General features: G+C 39.5%; 1 protein-coding gene across 2 annotated transcripts in view; it reads right to left on the bottom strand.

Annotated features, from left to right (window-relative positions):
• Positions 1–16,678, bottom strand: part of NMNAT3 (nicotinamide nucleotide adenylyltransferase 3) — a 28,115-nt gene extending 11,437 nt beyond the window's left edge. The window contains exons 1-3 of one of the 2 annotated variants that reach the window (XM_084291842.1): positions 16,607–16,678; positions 7,943–8,044; positions 5,583–5,715 (exon numbers count right to left, since the gene is read on the bottom strand). In XM_084291842.1, the coding sequence (XP_084147968.1) occupies positions 5,583–5,697 (115 nt within the window). In that variant the 5' untranslated portion in view covers positions 5,698–5,715; positions 7,943–8,044; positions 16,607–16,678. Of the gene's footprint in view, positions 1–5,582; positions 5,716–7,942; positions 8,045–16,606 lie in introns of those variants that run through there. The other variant, XM_084291843.1, reaches the window with a different exon arrangement.
• Between the last annotated feature and the right edge of the window lie 3,913 nt (positions 16,679–20,591).

Here is a 20,591-nt window from a genome sequence, read left to right as displayed (position 1 = left end):
ACAGATATTAAGGACCATATAGCTCTAAGTACAGGAAGAAAAAATAGTCTTAAGATAACAGCTTTTAATTCAGCTATCCAAGGCTTCTGTCCTGTATTCAAAGTCTGCAAGCATAAGCCAAACCAAATTCCCTGGGCTTTAACTTTTTATTTTCTTACCCCCACATTCCTTGGAAACTGCCCCAGTTTTCTCTTCAACACTGAAGAGACTGATCTGACTGGTGTTGTCCACCGGTGCAAAGGGCAGGACTCAGCCTGGGTGGGTGACAGAACCAATGCTCCTTGGTCACAGATCGTTACAGATACATCTGGAAAGGTGAGCAGCTGCATGGAGCTGACAAGCTCAGAAGAACCTGAGCATTCCCAGGCTCTACCAATTTCAAAATGCCTTGCCTGATGGAACAATGCAGTATTCTCTACCTCCTACCATTATTTAACAGCACATGTCGTGAAAGATGGTTTAGAACTGCCTGTATAAGGTTAGTAATGTGATTATTTGTACTGTAAATTCCCTTGGAATGAGGCCAACCATTCCCAGTTTTCACTAGAAAGTGGGTTTAGCCAATTCACTATGGAATCAATGGAGACTGATATTCAGAGAGATTGTGAACAATTGCAGGACACAGGGTTGCAAATCTTTGGACTGGGTTTTAGAAGGTTTGTCCAGGAACAAGCATTTTATCTGCTTCATTAATCCTATTCTAAGGGCTTAAGGTTACCCACGTATCTAAGAACAAAATGAGTCTGATAAGCAGTTCGAATTTTACTGCACAGTACATACACAACATTAAATACATAAACAAAGAAAATCACTGATTACTAAATCAGTCCTGCTTTGTGACAAGAAGTGGCAGCTATTTCAAAACATTGTAAAAGGATGTAAAACTTGCTATCAGAAGTGAAGCATTGAAAATATTTACAGTAGTCTCACATTTTAACTTTCCAAGATGCACCAATAGTTTACATTAAAATAAGCTTACATTTCTTTAATGAAAAAAAAAAACAAAAACTCTCACACTTGTATTTCAAAATATGGTCCATTGGATTATTTCTTTAATCTGCCCTCTGTGACTACACATAAATTAAAATCACATAAAAAAATCTGAATGAAAGTAACAGGAATGGTTTCCCCTGAACCCACAAGAGATCAGCAGTTATCCTCCCAGAACTCTCAGCCTGTTAATGTTAGGAAAACAGATACAAGACTTTTTTATTGTTCCATTTAAATCAAGATATTAACTTTATTTATAGATAACTGTTTTGAAGCCGTGAAGGGTAGGAAAACAAAAAGAAAGCACCATATGCCTAGATACAAGAAATCCCAAATACCTGAATTGTTCAAAACTGCTTACAAATAAGACATGGAAAGGATACCATCCTATGCTTACCTTCCCATGATATGTATGCAGAGATTGTCAAGCATGAAAAAAGAAAAGAAAATGGGCAAGACTTTTTACTTTATGTTCAGTCACCTCCTGTGAGGATTCAGCAGAAGGAAAACCAAAGGGTAAACAATTTAGCTGCCATTGCATTGAAAGTCAAAGCAAACAACAAATATATCAGAACAGTAATGGACAATCTTTTGCAATAGCTCTTCATAGGATGGATGGCTTTACCTTCACCACTTCAGAGTACTTGAAAGATGCATTCACTGAAATAGATGAGGTGTGCAAAGATTGTAGTGACAGATGCCATATAAGTACCTAGACAAACATAAATCATATCCACCTGGCTGAGCAAACTACAGGGCCTGAAGATGCAGATTTACCTCTGCAGTCAGACAGCCACCAGCCACTCTCAAATAAGTTGTGGCTTCAGTTACTCCTCTGCTGGAGAAGAGGTCCTGGGGATGCACAACGATCAGTCCTCAAACACTGTATGATCTCCACATATCACATCTAGAATAAACATTTCTTACTAAGACCTCAAAATATCACTTCTCTTAGAGTTCATTGGATTTGTCAAAAAAAAAAAAACAACAACAAAAAAAAACACCGACCCTATCTTGACAGCTATGCAAATGAGCATTTCCTACAGAAGGGAAGAAGAAAGCCAGCATCGTGAGAGTAACAGGATGAATATTAACATGTTACAGTACTCTGCTCACAGGACACCCTATCCTGAATTTCCTAAACTCAGTAAAAGATTAGGAGCTAACTGTGTTCACTAATAAGGACTGAGAAAATTGAGTTTTATGTAATGGAAGCTTCTTACGTAGAGATGCAGTTTATCTTGAGATGTCTTAAGATTTATACTTTGATTTGCATCTCTGCAAAGTAGTTTTAATTCCTTCTGGATGCTAAGCCACGCGCACATCTCCCCATGTATCTTTCAAGGATACAGCCTAGTATAATTAAAGTACTGCTCTATTTAAGCAAGTACTGCTGTAAGCCTTTAAATGAAAACACAGAAAATTAAAGATTTGTTTCCTTTAATTCACATTCAGTTAATCCTAACTAATGTCTGCATGTACAATAAATATTGACAATGGGTAACTATTGCAGATCTGATCCTAGACCAATCATAACTGTGTTGCTATACACACTACACAAGCAGCAGAATCAAAGCCTTCTTTTGTGTTGCGTTAAAATTCTGGTTATCAGAATTGTTGCAAGAAAATAGCATGAACACATTGACTTCCAGTTGACATGCTGCAGTTATAATCTGATCTCATTCTTTTTTTGACAGTATCGGGTTGAACATAAGCTTCTGAATTCCCAGGACTTGCTGGTGACTCCTTGGATTTCTCAGTTGCATTGCCCAGAACTGCATCTGACAACCAATGTCTCACATTTTTTCCCCACCTTCTCATAAGATAGTAACTGATTTTCTTTCTCCTCCTCCTTGAATCTGTTTTGTCACAGCCAGAAACATCTTGTCTTTCACACCCTCTCCCTTACCCTGCATCCCTTCTGGTCTTATCTTGGTGATGTAAGCATCCTCCGCTGGCAATATTTGGCAAACAACATTCTGAACATCTTACACAGGCTGATTCTATCACTTTGGACTTAATGGTCACATTTAAGAAACACCACCAAAGAAAAAAACCATCTGACATTAGGTATCATGAATGAAAAGGTATTTGGCAAAATCATTTCAAATTTCAAGAATATCTTAGAACAAGGAATCAAATCTGAGGAAGTTCTAGTTACGTGTGAGGACTCAAATTGATAGGACTTGAAACAAAATTCAGATAAACTAAGTTGTTCTGTCACGTGTAGACATGTCTGTTGTATTTAGAAGGTGGCATTACAAGATTTGGTGACTGATATTAACAAAAGAAGGTTGAATTACTTGACTTGTGGCAATGAAACTGCAGATGGTGCTTGAAGTATCAAACTCCATAAAAGAAGATTAGACAGCATTTGAAAATGAAATGATGGGCAAAAAGCTGGCAGAGAGAATGACTGGAGTTGTCAGTCAGGATGCACACTGGGGCAGTCATGTCATTTGTAACAGTAAAACTTGACTGGGAAGTCAAGTCCAGCCAAGCTATTGAAAAACTCATCAATTCTGCCTGATTAACAGTGCGATAGAAACACGGAACTAGGACCAGCAGGAAGTAATTTCTCCAGCCTTGGCAACATTGCTTCTCATGCTAGATTATTTTGCACTCATGCTAGCTACTTTTTCAAGCATTCAGTATTTGTTGTGACTGAAGGGAGTCAACACAAACATGGCAGACCACTGCCTCACTTCTACAAGCAAGCTCTAGAGGTATATAACCACTGCCTCCCAGCCCCACTATCAGCTTCCAGCCTGCAACTAGGGCTCCTTCTGAGCAAAAGCCTCCAGTTTCTTCTCTTCTTCCCTGGGTCACTACTGGCACAGAAACAAGACAGGAACCATGAGAGAATGATCAATGAAGTTTCTGGGCAGAAATGGTTCTACCATAACACAGGTATTTTTATAACACGTTGCAAACCTTTTCTGTTTGAAAAATTGCCCTCACCATAGCTAGCAAGACCACATGCATACACATATACCCACGTTTATAGTTACTTTATATGAAGTTACCTCTGCTTGAGATAACTAAAGCTCCCACAAGCTAATTGAGGATTCTTACTTTGCATACCTACTGGGTTAAACATTCAAAAGGTGCAAGGATTACACTGTAGGCAACCCAGATGTAATTAAATTTCACTTTCTTCACTGTAAGAAGTACTTATACCAGGAAATCCCTGTACATTGAACTAAGAAGTCAAAATGCAAGTCGTACCCTATCCAGAACAAAGGACTGACGTTAGTCACGATGTAAGGCACAAATTTCATTTCAGCCATTCAAAATTTTATTTTTAATATGATTTTCACTAGACCTGTTTAAATAAATTGCTCTGAGTAAAGGTTGGAGCCTTGTTACAGAGACCCTGGCACAGATCAGGGCATAATTGCAATTTAGGCAGAATCATAATTCATTTCCCAAATCAACCCTTCTTTCAAGGTAAAGAAATAAGTTACTTGATCGTAACACATGATGTAAGAAAATTACCAGTTGGTCTCACATTGCCTTTCTACTCTTTGTACACCTGGGAACCCAAAGGAGTTAAAAATTACAATAAGAAAAGCTCATGCAAGTCCCTTAACCCTTTATTTCTAGTCCTCCAGGAGAAACAGTATCATTTTACTATGTCAGCAAAACACAAAACCATAAAAGCAGCTCTCAGAGCCAGTTGTACAATTCTTCTCATGAAAAAGCAAACAACTCTCACACTATATGGTGAGTACGTAGCTGCAGCTCTTACCGCACAGCTATACCAGACGGTTTACCAGATTCCCTCCTGCACCCACCCCATCCACATTTAAGAACCAAATAAATTTTTATGCTTGTTCCTATTGCACAACCCCCCTAGCAACATCCCCGTCAAGTTCCAGTAAGCTGTGATTCCCTTCCAACCTCTTCCAGAGGTATGTGTACATTTTAGCAGCCAGAAGGAAGATAAAAGCCTCAGCAACTAAGCAGTTATCAAGCTTAGAGCACAATGCTCCTCCAAAGCTTTTCTCAGTCTTGCTTAAGTTTTTGGTATTACCCAGCTTTCTCCTTTGTTGCTGAAACTTTCTAGCCTGCTGACATCTAGCTTTTATGATCACTTTTCTGAAGAAGTTATTTTGCTGGGGGAGATAAGTTGTACCTCTTACTGAAGATGGATAATGAATAATTAACATTTCATCTTTTCTCCAGTTGTCAAAGCTGCTAGCTGTAACACTTCTTCATATTAAAATACAACATATCATAAAGAATGAAATCTGAACATAAATGTTTCTTTTCAGTTTGAAAACTATTGAAGGTCTCTCACAAGATTCAGTCTATTCCGTGCATAGGATTCTAAAACTGCTGATAAAGTTCTCAGTTCAGTTGCACAGACACTCGTGATACCTTTTTTAATGCAGTAAGTCAAAGGAAGAGGTAATGCTAGAATTTCTATATTGAACATTCCACAAAAGCTTCATATCAAGTCATCAAATAAAAAATAATAAAGTTAAGCCAACTGTGAAGTGACAGCTTAGCTATAACAAGTGTTAGAAGTGTCTTCCTTTTCCCAGGAAAACACCACGTATGTGTGGTCCTAACAAACCCTTACTGACCTGTTTGGTGCAGATGATCTCTAGCCAGCTCAAATAAACGCATATGCATATTTGTGATGGGGTTAAAGGAGCCACAAGCTAGAAGAATGAGAGGTATCCTGCTCTTCATTGACATCAAAACTACAATTCCAGCCTAAAGGAAAAAAAAAAAAAAAAAAAAGATGAAAAAAGACAAACTTGACAAAAGAGCAGTCTTCCCATTGTCCCTCAAAATGAAAGCGGTGCTGTTCTCAGAACCATGTATTCTTGAGGCATTGGGAAAGTATCAAAAGTTCAGGTTTGCTGCATCATTACAACACACAAAGTATTAGCTCGGAAGCACACATTCTTTTATACTAGTTAGGAGATCATCAACAGGTTTTTTCCCTATATACATAAATAGCTAGAAACCGTTTCTAGAAATTCATGTAGTCATTTATACAAAACTGTCAGAGTTTTGAGTTTTTATTTTTAATCTGCTCTTACCAGAAAACATCTTCATGCTGTCTTTCTGTCAGCCCCCTATTAATAACTTTAGAACCTGCAGGCCTGTCAAAAGCACTTTTTTTTTTCCTTTAATTAAGTTCTTAAATGGGACCTGTGCAGCATATGGCGAAAACCCACATGTAACACCAAAACCTACAGGTCTGGCTTCCTCAGAGGCAGGCAGGCAGTGGCTGGTGGCCAGGCAGCCAGTCTGCACATACTTTGAACACTGTCAGCAACTGCCTCCTCAGTTTCTTCATTGGATGGCAGAGCAAGTGATGGTGGATAGGGAACAGCAGGGAAGAGAAACTATGGCTGTTACAAGAAAACACAGGGGACATTAAAAAGCTATGGATATAGGAATAACAGGTGGGGAGCGATGCTGTTAGGAGCCTTGCTGCAGTAGGAACTGGGTTGAGTTAGTTACTGTGCTTGGTGCTCCTTATTGGCATAACTCTTTTACCATTGGTCCAAAATATACCAGGCATGATTCAAACAGTTGTGTCCTACATATGTCTGTGATCAGGGTTTTTAGATGGGCTGTCTTCTTGGCACTTGAAATTATCCCGACAATGCTCACACCCATGTACAGCACAGAAAACTACTGCATGCCAAACATCAGAACCCAGCCCTGGCCCGAAACAGACCAAACCTGGTACGGACTCTGTGCCCTGCGCAGCACAGTTCTGTTCCAGAGCTGCAGCCTACCAAAGCACCGGAGCTCAGAGCCCACCACTCACTGGTCTGAGTCCTTATGTTCCCCCCTACGTATTTTTTCCCTTTACTTCCTTAGAACAATTTCACAATAATGGTTAAAATAAAGCCCAGTTTATGTTTCATATTTGCAAATTCCATCAGTTCATTTATAGAATTTACTGTAGGATTTAACTGTGAAGACTTGGACTGCACCATTCAACAGCATTTGGTGCACCCAGCAACAAGTTCTAATATTTCCACTTTTGAAATGTTGGCAGTTTGCAAACTTTTAATAGATAAAATTATTTGAAGCATACGTACTATGAGTTTGTTGTCTAGCATTGAATACACATAGTAAGATCCCCCCTCTAGCCTAAGGGAAATATACAGGGGTGTGAGAAGACTCACTGGCTGGAGATAACAATCGAAGTCAGCAGCAATTTTATGGTCTACAATTGCAGTAGCTGTGGAAAGCGCATTTCACAGCAATCTGTCCCTCCGTTTTGGTTCACTAACCCTGCAGAGACACTAACAAGCTCATACATGAGGGCTGTATACAAGCTTTACAGCTGCTTTATTCAGAACAAAAGCAAACTCAAGAATTTTCTTCAGTATCACGAAATCTGTAAGCAGATCTTCATTTTATTAGGAAACATCCTTCTGCCTTGAAAAAGGTAAAAAAAATTGCTATCTGATGAACTGAAACCCAGGTTGTTACCATACTATTTAAGTGTTCTCCTACAGTTCCAGCTTTTTGCTGGGTGAATTCTGTTGCCTCAGATTAGTCAATGTTGAACTCTCACTAAGAAATTAATTAGTTCTAGACTAAATTTCCTGGAAGTAGAAACTTTTTACAGTAATAACTATAATGATGTTGCTCAGCATCCAGCCCTGCAGGTAGGCTTGGACAGTATTACATGAGAAGTTAAAATCTGTAGTATTCATACAGCTCCATCCAGATTGTAGGCAGCACTCCTCTTACTCTCTTGTTCAGGGGGCCAATACATACTCAGTCTTCCCAGTTACATCTATCAACAGCAGCTCCAGCAAGGCCTCTGGCATCCTCTCTTCTGTTCTATTGAAATGTAGCTTATGCTTCCTTTGCTGTGCTTTCCTTTGCCATGTTGAAAGTTATAATTTATTTATTTTTTAAAGAAACTTTTAACTCTATACACGTTTAATTCTTCTTTATTTCTCACCTGAAAAAGATGCCTTGGATGGTTTGATTGCAGTTCTGACTCACTTATACCTCTAGGGAAGGACTTCAACCTGTAATTCCCAATGATAAGCAGAGCATACAGCTAATGGAAATTAAAAATAAGAAAAAAAAAGGAAAAAGAAAGATCAAATAAAAATACACTAATGGCAAACAGGTAGTAAAGAGGCATTCTAGAATATATTTATTTATATGTACACATCATATATATAAATATATAAAGAAAAATCAAAACAGCAGTACTTTTATTCCTCGTATCCCTATGTACTGTAACCTAAAGTTACTCAGCAGGTACAGTAAAGCTTTCAAGGTTCCAAAGAAAGCTTTCAAGAGAGAGTGCTCTCTCTTTCCTATTCAAAATAGGTAAATCTTTCTCTGCCACTTGGAAGTCCATCAGTTTGGGACCACCTTAAGCTGGGAAGGGTGGAAAGCTGCATCCCCAGGGAAGTGTTTTGTGTGTGCCTCTCTTTTGGATTGAGAAGGAAGACTTCCGGTAAAGGACTCCAGCTGGAGTGAATGCTATTTAGATTCTGCATACTCCCTGAGTATATTTTAAGATACCAATTCCCCAAGCAAAATTAAGTATAGCATATTGTTAAAGAAGTGAAGAAAAGTTATTTCATTTCACACTTCCTCCATTTATTCTATTAGTATCTATTAGTATTAGAGGATTCTATTAGTAGAATCCTCAGTACGTTTTCTGGCTTCCTTATAGCTAGCAATGAGTGCTTCACACCAACTGATTTTTCAGCTAAGCTCCCTTGAGAAATCAATCAGAGAAGAAAACTCCAAACACCATAACGTTCTCCTGACCTGTTCATCTCATGAGATGTAGTGGCAGTTGCACTAAGTGCTGCAGCACCACTGTGCTCCTACAGTTACAAATGCCTCCAACCATTCAAATCAAAGTCACATGCATTTTACCTACACATGAAGCAACATGCCCTTAACTAATTTCACCATCTGAATACAAGCAACTACCAAGGAAGTAGGTGACTGTGCTGTTAACAGGCATTTAAGGAGTGTGCACATCGTGCTAGGGGAATATATTTGTTCCATGTGTTCCATAAAAGTAAGCCATTAAACCAGCCCCGAATACTTTGATAAGTTGTCTTCCCTTGCCAAATGGCCTTCAGACCAAGAAAGCAGTAGTTAGTAAAAGCCTGCATCAATTTCAATATGCTAATCCCAATTTGCACCTATTAGTTGCTATATGTGTTTGCACAAAGTCACCCAGGTGTAACATCAATAACGTACTTAGTTAAATAAATAATCTCGGATGAATTTGTTCCCTAGCAATTGTCCCTGCATAATGCATCTTCCATTAATGGTGCCCCATAAAATTGAAGTGTTTCCTCCTGTTGCTGCTCCCAAGTCTAGCTGAAATACAAAGTACTTTTGAGGAAGGTGTATATGGGTAAATCAACTGCTTCATTTTCACGGCAAGGCTGTAAAAAGAAATTCCAATTAAGTCAAAATATGTACCTTGACCTCAAAAGGAGTAGGAGAATTATGGAAAACGCACAACACCCTTAGATTGGGAGGGGAAGAAAGGACAGAGCACACCATCTGAAACAGGGCTGCAACATAGAAAGTAAGCTCTCTAGTACCTCCTAGGTAACCAAATTTTAGGAGTGCTGCAACATAGCAATGATATTAATCATTATTAAGCATGTTTTAGAAGTCAGGTCCTTATCTCTGTGCTTCCACTTCCACAACTGTGAAACAGGAAATAACATTCAACTATTTCTGTGGCTGGACTTGGCTTCATATATACCGAAACTGAAGTGACCTGATTTGTAGAGATCTACTGCACATCTTCTCCCTCATAGAGATTACTACTTCTGTGACAAACTACTGCTTTTGTTTACAAGCTACATACAGTTAAACATCTTCCACAAATCCGCATTTTAGAATTCTAAAAGAAAGTACTTAAAGTGCATTAGGAGATAAAGAGAAAAAAAAAAAAAAAAAGCTTTTACATCTCAGCCTTTCATCTGTATCTCTTGCTTTAACAAACTTTTCATTTTTTTTTTTCTTTTTGCTGATATGCCATTTTTTTATTGCCTATGCCATTCCTACAGTAAGACCTCACCTATTTTCAAATCATTTTGAAGCATTCGATAGAAACCTTGGGGGCAAGTCATTTAACATTTCTGCCTCGTCACTCTTATCAGTTAGTATACTAATTTGTATATTTGAGTTTAGTAATTCACTTCTTTTTAAAGCTTTTTTTTAGAAGAAACAACCACATTTGATTTTTGCATAAAATCAGTACATTTTATCAATACATCTTGTGACAATGCATGTTCCCTCCTGACATGAGGGCAAAATATAACACCTTTTCTCATCTTTGCTGTCTGTCCTCAAAATTCACAAATAACGACAACAAGTAAAAGCACACCTCTGAGCAGAGAGCATGAAGATACGCCACCTCAGAGCATTACAGCTTTTGTTTTTGATGACGAAATGGATGAGTTAAAGACTAGGGCTCGCAGGAGATAAATTGTAGCAGCAGGTTCACGTTTCATGCAACAAGTGCGCATGGCTCCCTCTGGTGAGCACTTCTGCACAAGGGCTGGGCACGCTCGCTCCTGACAAGGTGCACCGGTAGCCTTGGCCAAGCAGCTGTCTTCTGGCTCAAAGCCAGTTACCTGATGTGCTTGGGGTACTGCCTGCAGCTCAGAAAGGCTCCATGCAGCCATACTTAAAAGGACAGATACCTTTAAATGAGGAAGCCATACTTAAGCAATATGATACAGGTTATGATGATGGAAAAAAAAACACACATAGTTTTCATTAGAAAATTAATGCAAGTTCTTTTCCTGCTGCTTACGTTCCTACAATACATCAATAATAGATGACATTACAGATGACCACAGTTAAGTTCTGCTGAAAGTCAGTAATTAGAGCCATATCTGATTAATTATCAGGAGCACAACGGAGTGCTGAGCAGTGCAGTCTGATTCATGAGCTGTTAAATTAGTAAACTGGAGGACAAGACACTCATACGTGCACACTGCGATGCAGACTCACCCTTGAGTACGATTTCTGAAAAGCGCAGAAAGAAATCAAATTCTAGCACAGGATAAAAATGTTATCTCCTCCCACGAGGGTAAATCTAGACTAGTTTATATGAAATTTAGATTCAAACAAGTTAAAGCTGCACAAATCCATTCTTTCACTAGGCCACCTCATTGCCTCATAGAAATTTATTTAGCTGAGCCCAGTGAGTTCCACGAGGTGATGTCAAGGGTATTATGGTTGTAAGACACATTCTCAAGGTCAGAAAATAACAGCATATTTTACTAGCTGACCCAAATCATAGCAAACCACAGCACACAAATATCCCTTAAAAATATGACCAGATACCAGAGATTCTCATGCTGTTACTAAAAGAAGCTGTTGCTCTAACAGAAGTTACTCCAGTCACTACATTCCCAATGTGTGCTTTTACTAAAAGCAATCCTCCACAGCAGTGACATATTTATGTTACGTTCATTATTCAAGTGGGAGGTGGGGATATACAGGTAAATATCTGGGTAAAAGAAAAGATGAAAAATGCACAACATAGGGTGATATTTTATTTACTTATCAAAAAGTTACTCACTCAAGCCATGAAGAATTTCATAAGGTGGCTATAAATATTCTGCATAGCCTAATATGACACTCTAATCCTCTAAAATGGCTTTTTCAGGGCCACATGATGGATCATATTATTGTTATTTCCAATGACTCAGGTGCACTTGGTTTCTTCCTTCATTTCATGAAATCTTTCATAACTTGCATTGTAGAGCCATTAACAAAGTACATGATAGAACACATGATTTTCTATCATATTCAGCACATCAGAAGGATGAAGGTGCCTCTGTTTTTTTTTTTTTTTTTTAAAGCCCGACTTTCAGTTAGAAAATGCAAGTCTCACCACAGTTTCTAAATCAGATTAAAAAAATAAGCAACCCTAACCAACTTCAAGCCTGTTGCAGGCTCCACCAAAGCAACAGATTATACAGCCACATAGAAATCAGCTTTTTCCCCTACACATACCTGTGAAAAGTGGCCCTAAGCATTTCAAATACTGTCTTTAGTAGTGCATTGAGCTCTTTTGCTTTAGATAGGCTTAATTTTGGGGTACTCGCCATTTTTCCTTCTGTTTTGTCCATGCAGTAATTTCTCCAGCAAATGGTAGTGACCAAAAAGCTATCCATGCACAGGAAACCTCACAGAAAACTGCAGGGAGTCCGTGTCCTGAATCCCAAATGCCTGGGGGGCTAATAGAGAAAGCAGCCACTGCCAAATTGTCTCTTCCTTTCCTGAGATTAGAATCCTCCACATCACAGTATGAGGCCTTCTTCTTGCAATCGCTTTATTTCAGGCTGTATCAGTGGGGAAATGCCCATTCACAGAAAAGCCAACAAAACTTTTTAATACTGCCTTTTCTTTTTCTTTTTAAAACAAGTTTCTAAGTATAGATCTATACCTTTCTTAGCTCAGATTTTAGCTAGTAGCTCAGTTTGAAAGAGCAAATCATTAGGTTTTTTTGGTGCAGTTACATCTCTGAAATCACCTTAAATATGATTTACCCTCATTCTGCCCTTTTAATATTTTTTTCCAAAGAAAAAATTAGTTCTGTATTTAACTTCCATTCCCAATTTCCACTCCACTGATAAGAAGAAACTGGAACTGAATGGCACTAAAATTCAGTGAAAAGCACACGTGGACAAAACATGAAAAATAATCAAATGATCACAGGAATCACCCAGTTTAAAATATGTGCTAAAATTGAATCTGGTGACTGCTTAAATGGCTTTGAAGTGCAAAGAACTGGGGCAGCAGAATTCCTTAGTATAGCCTTAAGAAAACAAACATTAATCTCAACACCCACAAGATGGTGCCAGGGAATTCAAATCAACCACAACATTAAAAAGTAAATACGCTTATCCAGGCAGTAATTTCCCCAGCAAATGGTAGTAACCCAAGAGCTAACCATGGACAAAAAAATAAAAGAAAACTGCAGTGTGTCTGTGACCCAAATTTAGAGAATAGAGAATAACTGAGAAGTTGTCCTTTTTTTTTTTTTTTTTTTTTCCTAAAAAAACAAAAAGGCCTGTGAATTCTTGCAGGTTTATAACCATGAATACACTCAGGGATATGCAGCATTTGGTCCTCAGAATTTAGCCATTAAGATGTCTGTAAACGTGCTCCCACAATAGGATTCTGTAGGACACTTTCTTCTCTGTATTCTTAATTCAGACCCTCATACTGCACAGTTCATATTCATAGGTGCCCTATTTCCCAAACAGGAATATGGCCATAAAAAAGACCACTCACACACATCAACAGCAAGCTCATGTATTGTTACAAGGCACATACAGTGCATTTTACCAAGTATTTTTTCGTAGTTAGATTTATCTACTCTTCTTTAAGCAGAAGAAAAAAAAAGTTTGTAAGGACAAACCACTGCATATTGCTATTACACTCTTTCTCTATATTCTCAGGGAACACTGCCCATTTGTTAAAGTTTGTTTTTTTTAAAAAAAGCATTTAATTGTAACTGCCCATACAATACACAACAATGCTTACACACGTAGCTCTGCAGTTGTTGCACCTGGTTGTACAATCACTTGACAAACCCGGTAGTACTACGCTAGCCCAGAACTACACAGAACAGAAGTAAAAAGAGAGCAGCTTTACCCACGACATCCACTCAGCCCTTGCTGGGTACTGCAGGATGCACTCATCTCAGCATGCACTGCACAGCAGCAGCACATCCTTTAAGCAGTGTTTCAACAAGCTCAAGAGACTGTGACTGAATCCAGGTGTCTTCCTGTACTCAGTACAGTGTGGGCTTTATAGTTACTTATCCAACAATCCCTAATGATCTCTCAACACCTAACATTCAACTGCTTTTCCATTCCTTGTCCTTACCACATTAGCCTATAAGTTTTGATTTTCCTCTTCTACAGCTGTTTTATGCAACCAACAGTCACCCTTCCATTTACATGTATGATTCAATTATCCACAAGAAACAATATATTAATTTCCAAAAAAGAGAATATATGCAGAACTGTGACCTGGAATGACTAATTTTAAGTGCATAAATTGCTGATTTAGATGAAGCACTGGCTTGTTTGTCACAACAAACTCTTATACGACTTCAACAATTCCCTTTGCAAAGCCAATGATTTCTTTCCTATCAACTCATTCTGGAGTTCTCTTACAGTTAGCAAAATACATTCATCAGGACCTAAGGCAAATTTAGTAACAAAAATACAAGCTGCACACAAATGGTAGACATTTAAGTGGCAAAGAAAGCATGTTCAATCACCAAAAGTGGGCTTTAAAAGGCAGGAAATAAATGGAGCCCCTAAATCCACTACTGTAAAACACTCAGCCATGAAATAATTGCTTATTGCGATTACAAGGTAATGCAGGATTTCCAGAACATCCAGCAAGACCAAAATTAAAACAACATCTATAATTGCACTGCTCACTTTCTTGTTCCAAAAAGGGATAACTATTTGCTGTCTAGTACATCAGAAGAAAGTAACTCACAGCACAGTTTGGGGAGTTATGAAAGAGCATTTCAGTGGCTCTACAGTTACGTGGAAGATATCTTCTATCAAAGTAAAGAATTAGAATAAAATGAAGAACTAAACTGAAGGCTCTCTACCTATACTTCGAAGTTTACCTTACCACCTGCGGGCAGCAAGAAGGAATCTTCCTGCACCACACAGAACTACTCGCTTTGTTAACAGCATGATACATTTTCTCATTTTGCAGTTAATACCAAGTACAGAAAGCTGCTGTTTGAAATGAAACGCTCCCATCCCACCCCACCTCCAATTCAGTAGCATTCAGGTGTCCCTAAGTGGAGCACAGCTGACAGTATGAAGGCGATCTGCAATCAACACTTAAGCCATCAAAATGAAACGCATTCCATGCATTTCTTATGCTACCTTAGGAATTTGACTAGTAACATTGAGGATTTTGCATAGCAATAAGGCTGCTTAAGTAAATGGTTTCTAGGCACAGGAGATCACATAGCTTGTTGTCTTTGTATTAGGTAATCAACTTAGAATTTCTACTTGTTCTATCCTATACAATCAAAAATTCAAACAAATTAAACAAATATGTATGTGGCTTGCCTATTATCCAAAATGCTTTGCTTGCCCTTAAGAATATTTCATCTATACAGGGATTTCTATCTAGACAAAGAACAAAGTAAGATTCTGAAACAGCTTTATAGAAATGAGTTACCTACTTACTACTGATTTTCAAAATCCCCTTGCATAATAGCAATTATCACCCTATGTGTAAATTTTTAGAATCATTGAAGTCAGCGTTAATAACCATGCAGTTATATCCTCCTGAAAACATCCTGACCACATCTCTGTTTTTTAGTGGCAGCCAAAAAGCCAACAAATGCTGGGCATCATGAGGAAAGGTACTGAGACCATCACAGGGCATTGTTTTAGCACTAGGAAAACCTGGCCAGGCCCACATCTTGATTGCTAGGAGTGTTCTGGTCTCAGCTCACGAAGGGCAATTCAGATCAAGTGAGCGCGGCTACAGCTGCTCCAGGGAGGCAAACTGATGCCTGCAGCTGCTTGGCTTGGAGAGGAGCTTGAGGGAGGACACAGTTGAGCATTACAAAGTTGAAAGCAGAACTTTTTCCTGCAATACTAGATCTAGGAAGCAGTCGGTGAAAGCAACAAAAAACTTTAAGCCAGACAAAAGCACAGAGGATACCTGCATGTATGGCTTCCCTCATGAAATGGGGCTGGCAGCTGAGAACACAAGTGGAAACAAGCAGCTGGGCCAGTTTCCCTAAATAGTCTCTGCTCTCTGACATCCAAGACAAACCACAGGCTGGACAGACAGTCTGACACTGCTTATGGTTTTTGAGCTCTCCATAATATTTGTAAGCTTAAAGGCTAATTTCTTAGTTTATTTCTTTGAAAAACCTGGAATGTTTGATGAACAGAGAGACTTCTACAGCGTTTTGCAGAGTGGTGCACTATACTAAACAACAGCATTAAAAAGGCAGAGCCTGCTATAGTTCAAACTCCCCTTTGACAGGACCCACCTCTTGTGTCCCCAGCACCCCTCGCACACCCCTGTGCCTTTCACAAACACTCACAGATGAGCTGAGCGCTAACGAGTTTACTGAACCTAAGCTCAATTCTACAGCCTGCATTTCTGCAGTTACAGGCATACAGCTAATCCACTGCCAGAGTGGAGCTCTGTAACTAGGCTTAAACAGCAAACTAACGCCTGAGGAATGAGCAAAGCACGGCCTGCACTGCTACTGCGCGTAAAGGAACAAACACAGCTGGGACACAGCCCTGCGCCTGCAGAAACCCCGGAATAACCCTGCACCAGGGATCATTATAAAACCAAACACCAGCTGCTGCACGAGAGGGGAAAACGACCTCTGAAACTGACGTGGAGGAGACAGATGAGCGGTTACACAGCAAAGCCAAAGCCTAAATATACACACACACATATATGGCACCACGGCCGGCCTCTTGTCCTAACGCTGACATTCTAGCAAGTGTTAAAAAAAAAAAAAAAAAAAAAAGGAAAAGAAAAGAAAGAGAAAAGCCCAAACTCCCTGATTAGCTTGAAATAGCTCTATACATACAGAAACACAGACACGTGCGGTCCCGGTCCCGGGTACCTGCTTCCCCCGCAGCACCCGCGGGCAGCGCGCCCGCCTTCCCGGCCCCGCCTGCGGGGCCCCACAGCGGCGGCGTCCGGAGACTGCCCCCACCCGGCCCCGGACACAGCCCCAGCCCCAGCCCCAGCCCCTGCCCCTGCCCCAGTCCCAGCCCCAGCCCCTGCCCCTGCCCCCTTAGCGCAGCGCGGCCAGGCGGGCTGGCGGAGGGGCGCGGGGCGCCCCGGGGGTGCCCCTGCTCCTCAGGCCGGGCCGGGCCGGGCTTCGGAGCTGTGGCGGCTTCTGAGTAACCGGGCTCGGCTTTCTCGGGTCGGGGGGGGGGCACCATACGGCCTCCTTCCTCGGCAGCGCCTGCTGAATGACTGCAAAGTGCCCCGGCGGTGTAAAGCAGGCATTAACGGGATCCTAGAGGAGAGGGGAGTCCGGAGAGTTTCAGGTCATTTGGATATTACATTTAATTCTCAGCAATGTGAAATCCAGCACCTCAAAGTGTCAGAATTACACCGGTCAGTTCTGTCATCTACCCCAAATCTCCTAGTTATCATAATGTTGAAACACAAGTATTCCTCTTACTTGACATTATACTCAATATATATATAGAGAGAGAATAGGATTGTGAATTTTAAGCTTTGCTGTGCGAAATGCACGTGTAAAAGATGCTGTTCGCTGTTGCAGCGAGGACAGGAGCTGTCCTTCAGACCTTTGGTTGGCCAAGGGATGGTTTCAGCATTTGGATCTTTGGCTTGTGACGGGAAGCAGGGTGTATTCGCTAGGCACAACTTGAGGAAGTCTGAAATCATAAATTAAATTCCCCAGGCAAGGCACAAGTTTAAAAAATGCAGATAAGTGCATAAAGTGTTTTGTCTTTTGCTTTAGAGCGTATATAAATATTAGTGTTTCCAGGCCTTTCTTCCTAATGCTAAATCTACAACGTTATAGGAACATTAATTCTCCCAACTTCCTTTGAGGGAGAAAAGACCATTTTTAAAAACTTCATAAAGCTGACATCCCAGACCAAAATGGATCATTTATTTTGTGCTGAGCAGGCTTACTAAGCATATAAAGCTTATTCTAAATAGCTAGAATTAAAACCTCTGCTTTATATATTTTAAATTACTGTCATGTGTTTTGGGAATAAATAAAATTTCCTATAAAAGGAAATATTGTGCTTTGTTTACAAAAGAAATAGAAAGAAAATAAATGGGGAAAAAAAAAAAAAAGAAAAGAGAAAGGAATAAAGATTAAATCCTGTGCATTAAGCTTGAACACTAAGGGCAAGCACCAGAGCTGACACAGTGCAGTTCCAGTGACTGCAGGGGGAACTACACTAGCTGAGGATCTGGCCTTCACCAGTTATGTTGTAAGCTGAATCATAACTGTTGAAATACACATTTCTTGATTGTGGCCTTTAAATATAAGCTTTCCATTTCTAATTAAAATTTTAGAGACTGTTTAATAAATAAATGCTTTCAGAACTGAGTTGTATCTAGAATAATTTGCTGATGGTAAACACACTGAGCAGTAGATCTGATCCAAATCGTGTTCTCCATTCCCCTCTCCTGAAGTCAATGGAATCACAAGTTGTGCTGAAGCTCAGCCATGTAAAAGAGTTGATATGGGAAGGGGTGAGTATCAGGCAGAAAATGTGCATGACTGGAAGCGTTAAGATGCCACGTTGTAAGGGATGTACAAATGACCACAGAAAGTTCCAAGTCAATTATGAAAGATGAACCAATTACAACCTGTCTTCCAGCAATTAAATGAAGACAAAGTTACCAGTACGGAATCACGTAGTGTTCTTACAATTGCTCAAAGAGAATGGTATTCACCAGACCAGGTCCTGCTCTTTATTTTGCTGGTGTGTTTCCATGGGTTTCAACTCTGGGCCAGTTCCAGTGGGAGCTTGGAGCAACAATACCATTCTGTTACTATTCTGTGACTTTAAGTGAAACACAATTTAGAATACCCACATCAGGGTATAAAACTGCAAGTATGAAATCCCAAGCCAAAGGTGCCCCAGATGCTCTGAATCAGCGGCTGTACCAAAATTCGTCATTAGCTGCAGCTCTTGAAATGCAAAGCTCCCAGGGTCTTACATGAGTTGTGCACGCATCAAGGCTGTAGGATTGGGCCTTGTAATTGTAAAATCTGCCAAAAGAACCACACGACAAGTCAGCATAATCTGTTAGTTCTTGGCACCTGACCTTTACGGTTGCATATTTCAGGTCTGAAAAAAAAAATCAGTTGGGAAAAGATAGAGAAGAGAAACATGAGAGAAATGTTCATTAACCTTTGCCCTCCATAACAGAATTGGAAAGCATTAGCTTGTATTCTTGGCTCGGGCAACAAGGCAATCATTCACTCAGCTTAGTCTATGAAGTAAATACTCGAGCTTTTATTTTTAAATTACTTAAATGCTGCAGTTACAGCTAGCTTGACCATTACATCAAATATTACAAACTGGGTGGATAAGAAAATGTTAACTTCCTCTAAATGAAAATCATTCAGTTACTTGATTGCTATTAGAATTAAAGGCAAACATTAGCAAATCCATTATTACTGAGGCAAACAGTAGAAATCAAAAGGCTAAAATGCAGTATAGAAACAAAGCAATGCAAACTCCCATGTACTATATTCCTCTGAAGCTGCAGAAGATAAATGAGCTGCAGTAGAGAACAGCACACAGTGCTTTATTTGAAAGCTAAGAAAAAAAAAAAAAAAAAAAAAAGGAAAAAAAACACTTAAAAGGGCTTGAAGAACAATCGTAAAATTTTTACTTGGTTGCATGGAAGACTTATCTGAAAGACAAAATACAAATGCTGAAAAGCAGATAAATAAAAATTTCTCACTTGTTTTAGGCTCTATGACCATCAAAGTGTTCTTTTTTGTCACAGGTGAACTGAACAGAAAATTAATGTTTCGGTAATTTATTTCTTTCTTTTATTAGAGAATGCCATGCATTTTTTAATTGTTTTTCTCTCTCCCCCTAATCCTTCACTGTTTGTAAAATTCTGTCAGTATTCATCAGTATATCTTGATAGGGCATTGTCTTCCATTCGCTCTGTCTTTTGCTTTTGATCATTGATTTTGCATCCTTGTATTTTGAATTCTAGGGAAGTTGTAATAGCTCTTTGTGTTTTCATAATGCTTCAGATATCACTCCGAATTATCTTTCCAGCACACTGGTATTATTTGTTGATATAATCTCAGCATTGGGATTATGTTTGATAATATAATGACTCTTAAAAAAACCTGTGCAGGATCATGTGTGGAAATAACACCATATATGCAGTCCAAGAGAATTAGTGTCAGTTTTTCAATGTAAGTAACCTAGTGTTTCTTTGAAGTGGATTTTATAAAGGTACTGGGGACCTTTGCTTTAATTTTACACATTGAAATATTGATGCTGAGCATTAACATGCTACTGTTTACTTCCTCTGTAATCTACAGAGTTTTTCCAGCAGGTATTTTTAATTATTGTATTGGAAACCACAGCATCATTTTGTCAAATGTTGGCTTTTCAGTACATAAAGTTTCTGCATCATTGGAAGTTTGATATGTAATAGCTGTAATGTATCCACTGTGGTACAAGGGCAAACCAGCAGAGGAAAAGCTTCTCACCATGAAGTGGCCCATCTCTGGGACGTGGTGCATGCATCTCTGCGTGCTGGTGTGGCCCGGCAGATGGCCCTGTGCTGAGAGGCGGCAGCCTCCGAGAAAGAGGAGGTGGGAGACTGCTGTGAGAATAACAGTAAATGGGGAGGTCTAAGTCATCCCAGTAGAGCGGGAACTCCAATAGTAAAAAAAGGTTGTAAGGAGAATACAGCACAAACTTTAGGTCTGTTTATCAAGAATGAAATTGGATCCAAAAGAAGCATTCATTTCTATACTCATCAATGAGAGTAACTTGCATCTTTGCCTTCTTGAGCAGAACCCTTCTAACTTTACACTG

This window comes from Netta rufina, assembly GCF_964035555.1.
Source record: "Netta rufina genome assembly, chromosome: 9".
Taxonomy (NCBI): domain Eukaryota; kingdom Metazoa; phylum Chordata; class Aves; order Anseriformes; family Anatidae; genus Netta; species Netta rufina.
Note: the sequence above shows the minus strand (reverse complement) of the source record. Positions and strands in the feature narration are given on the sequence as shown.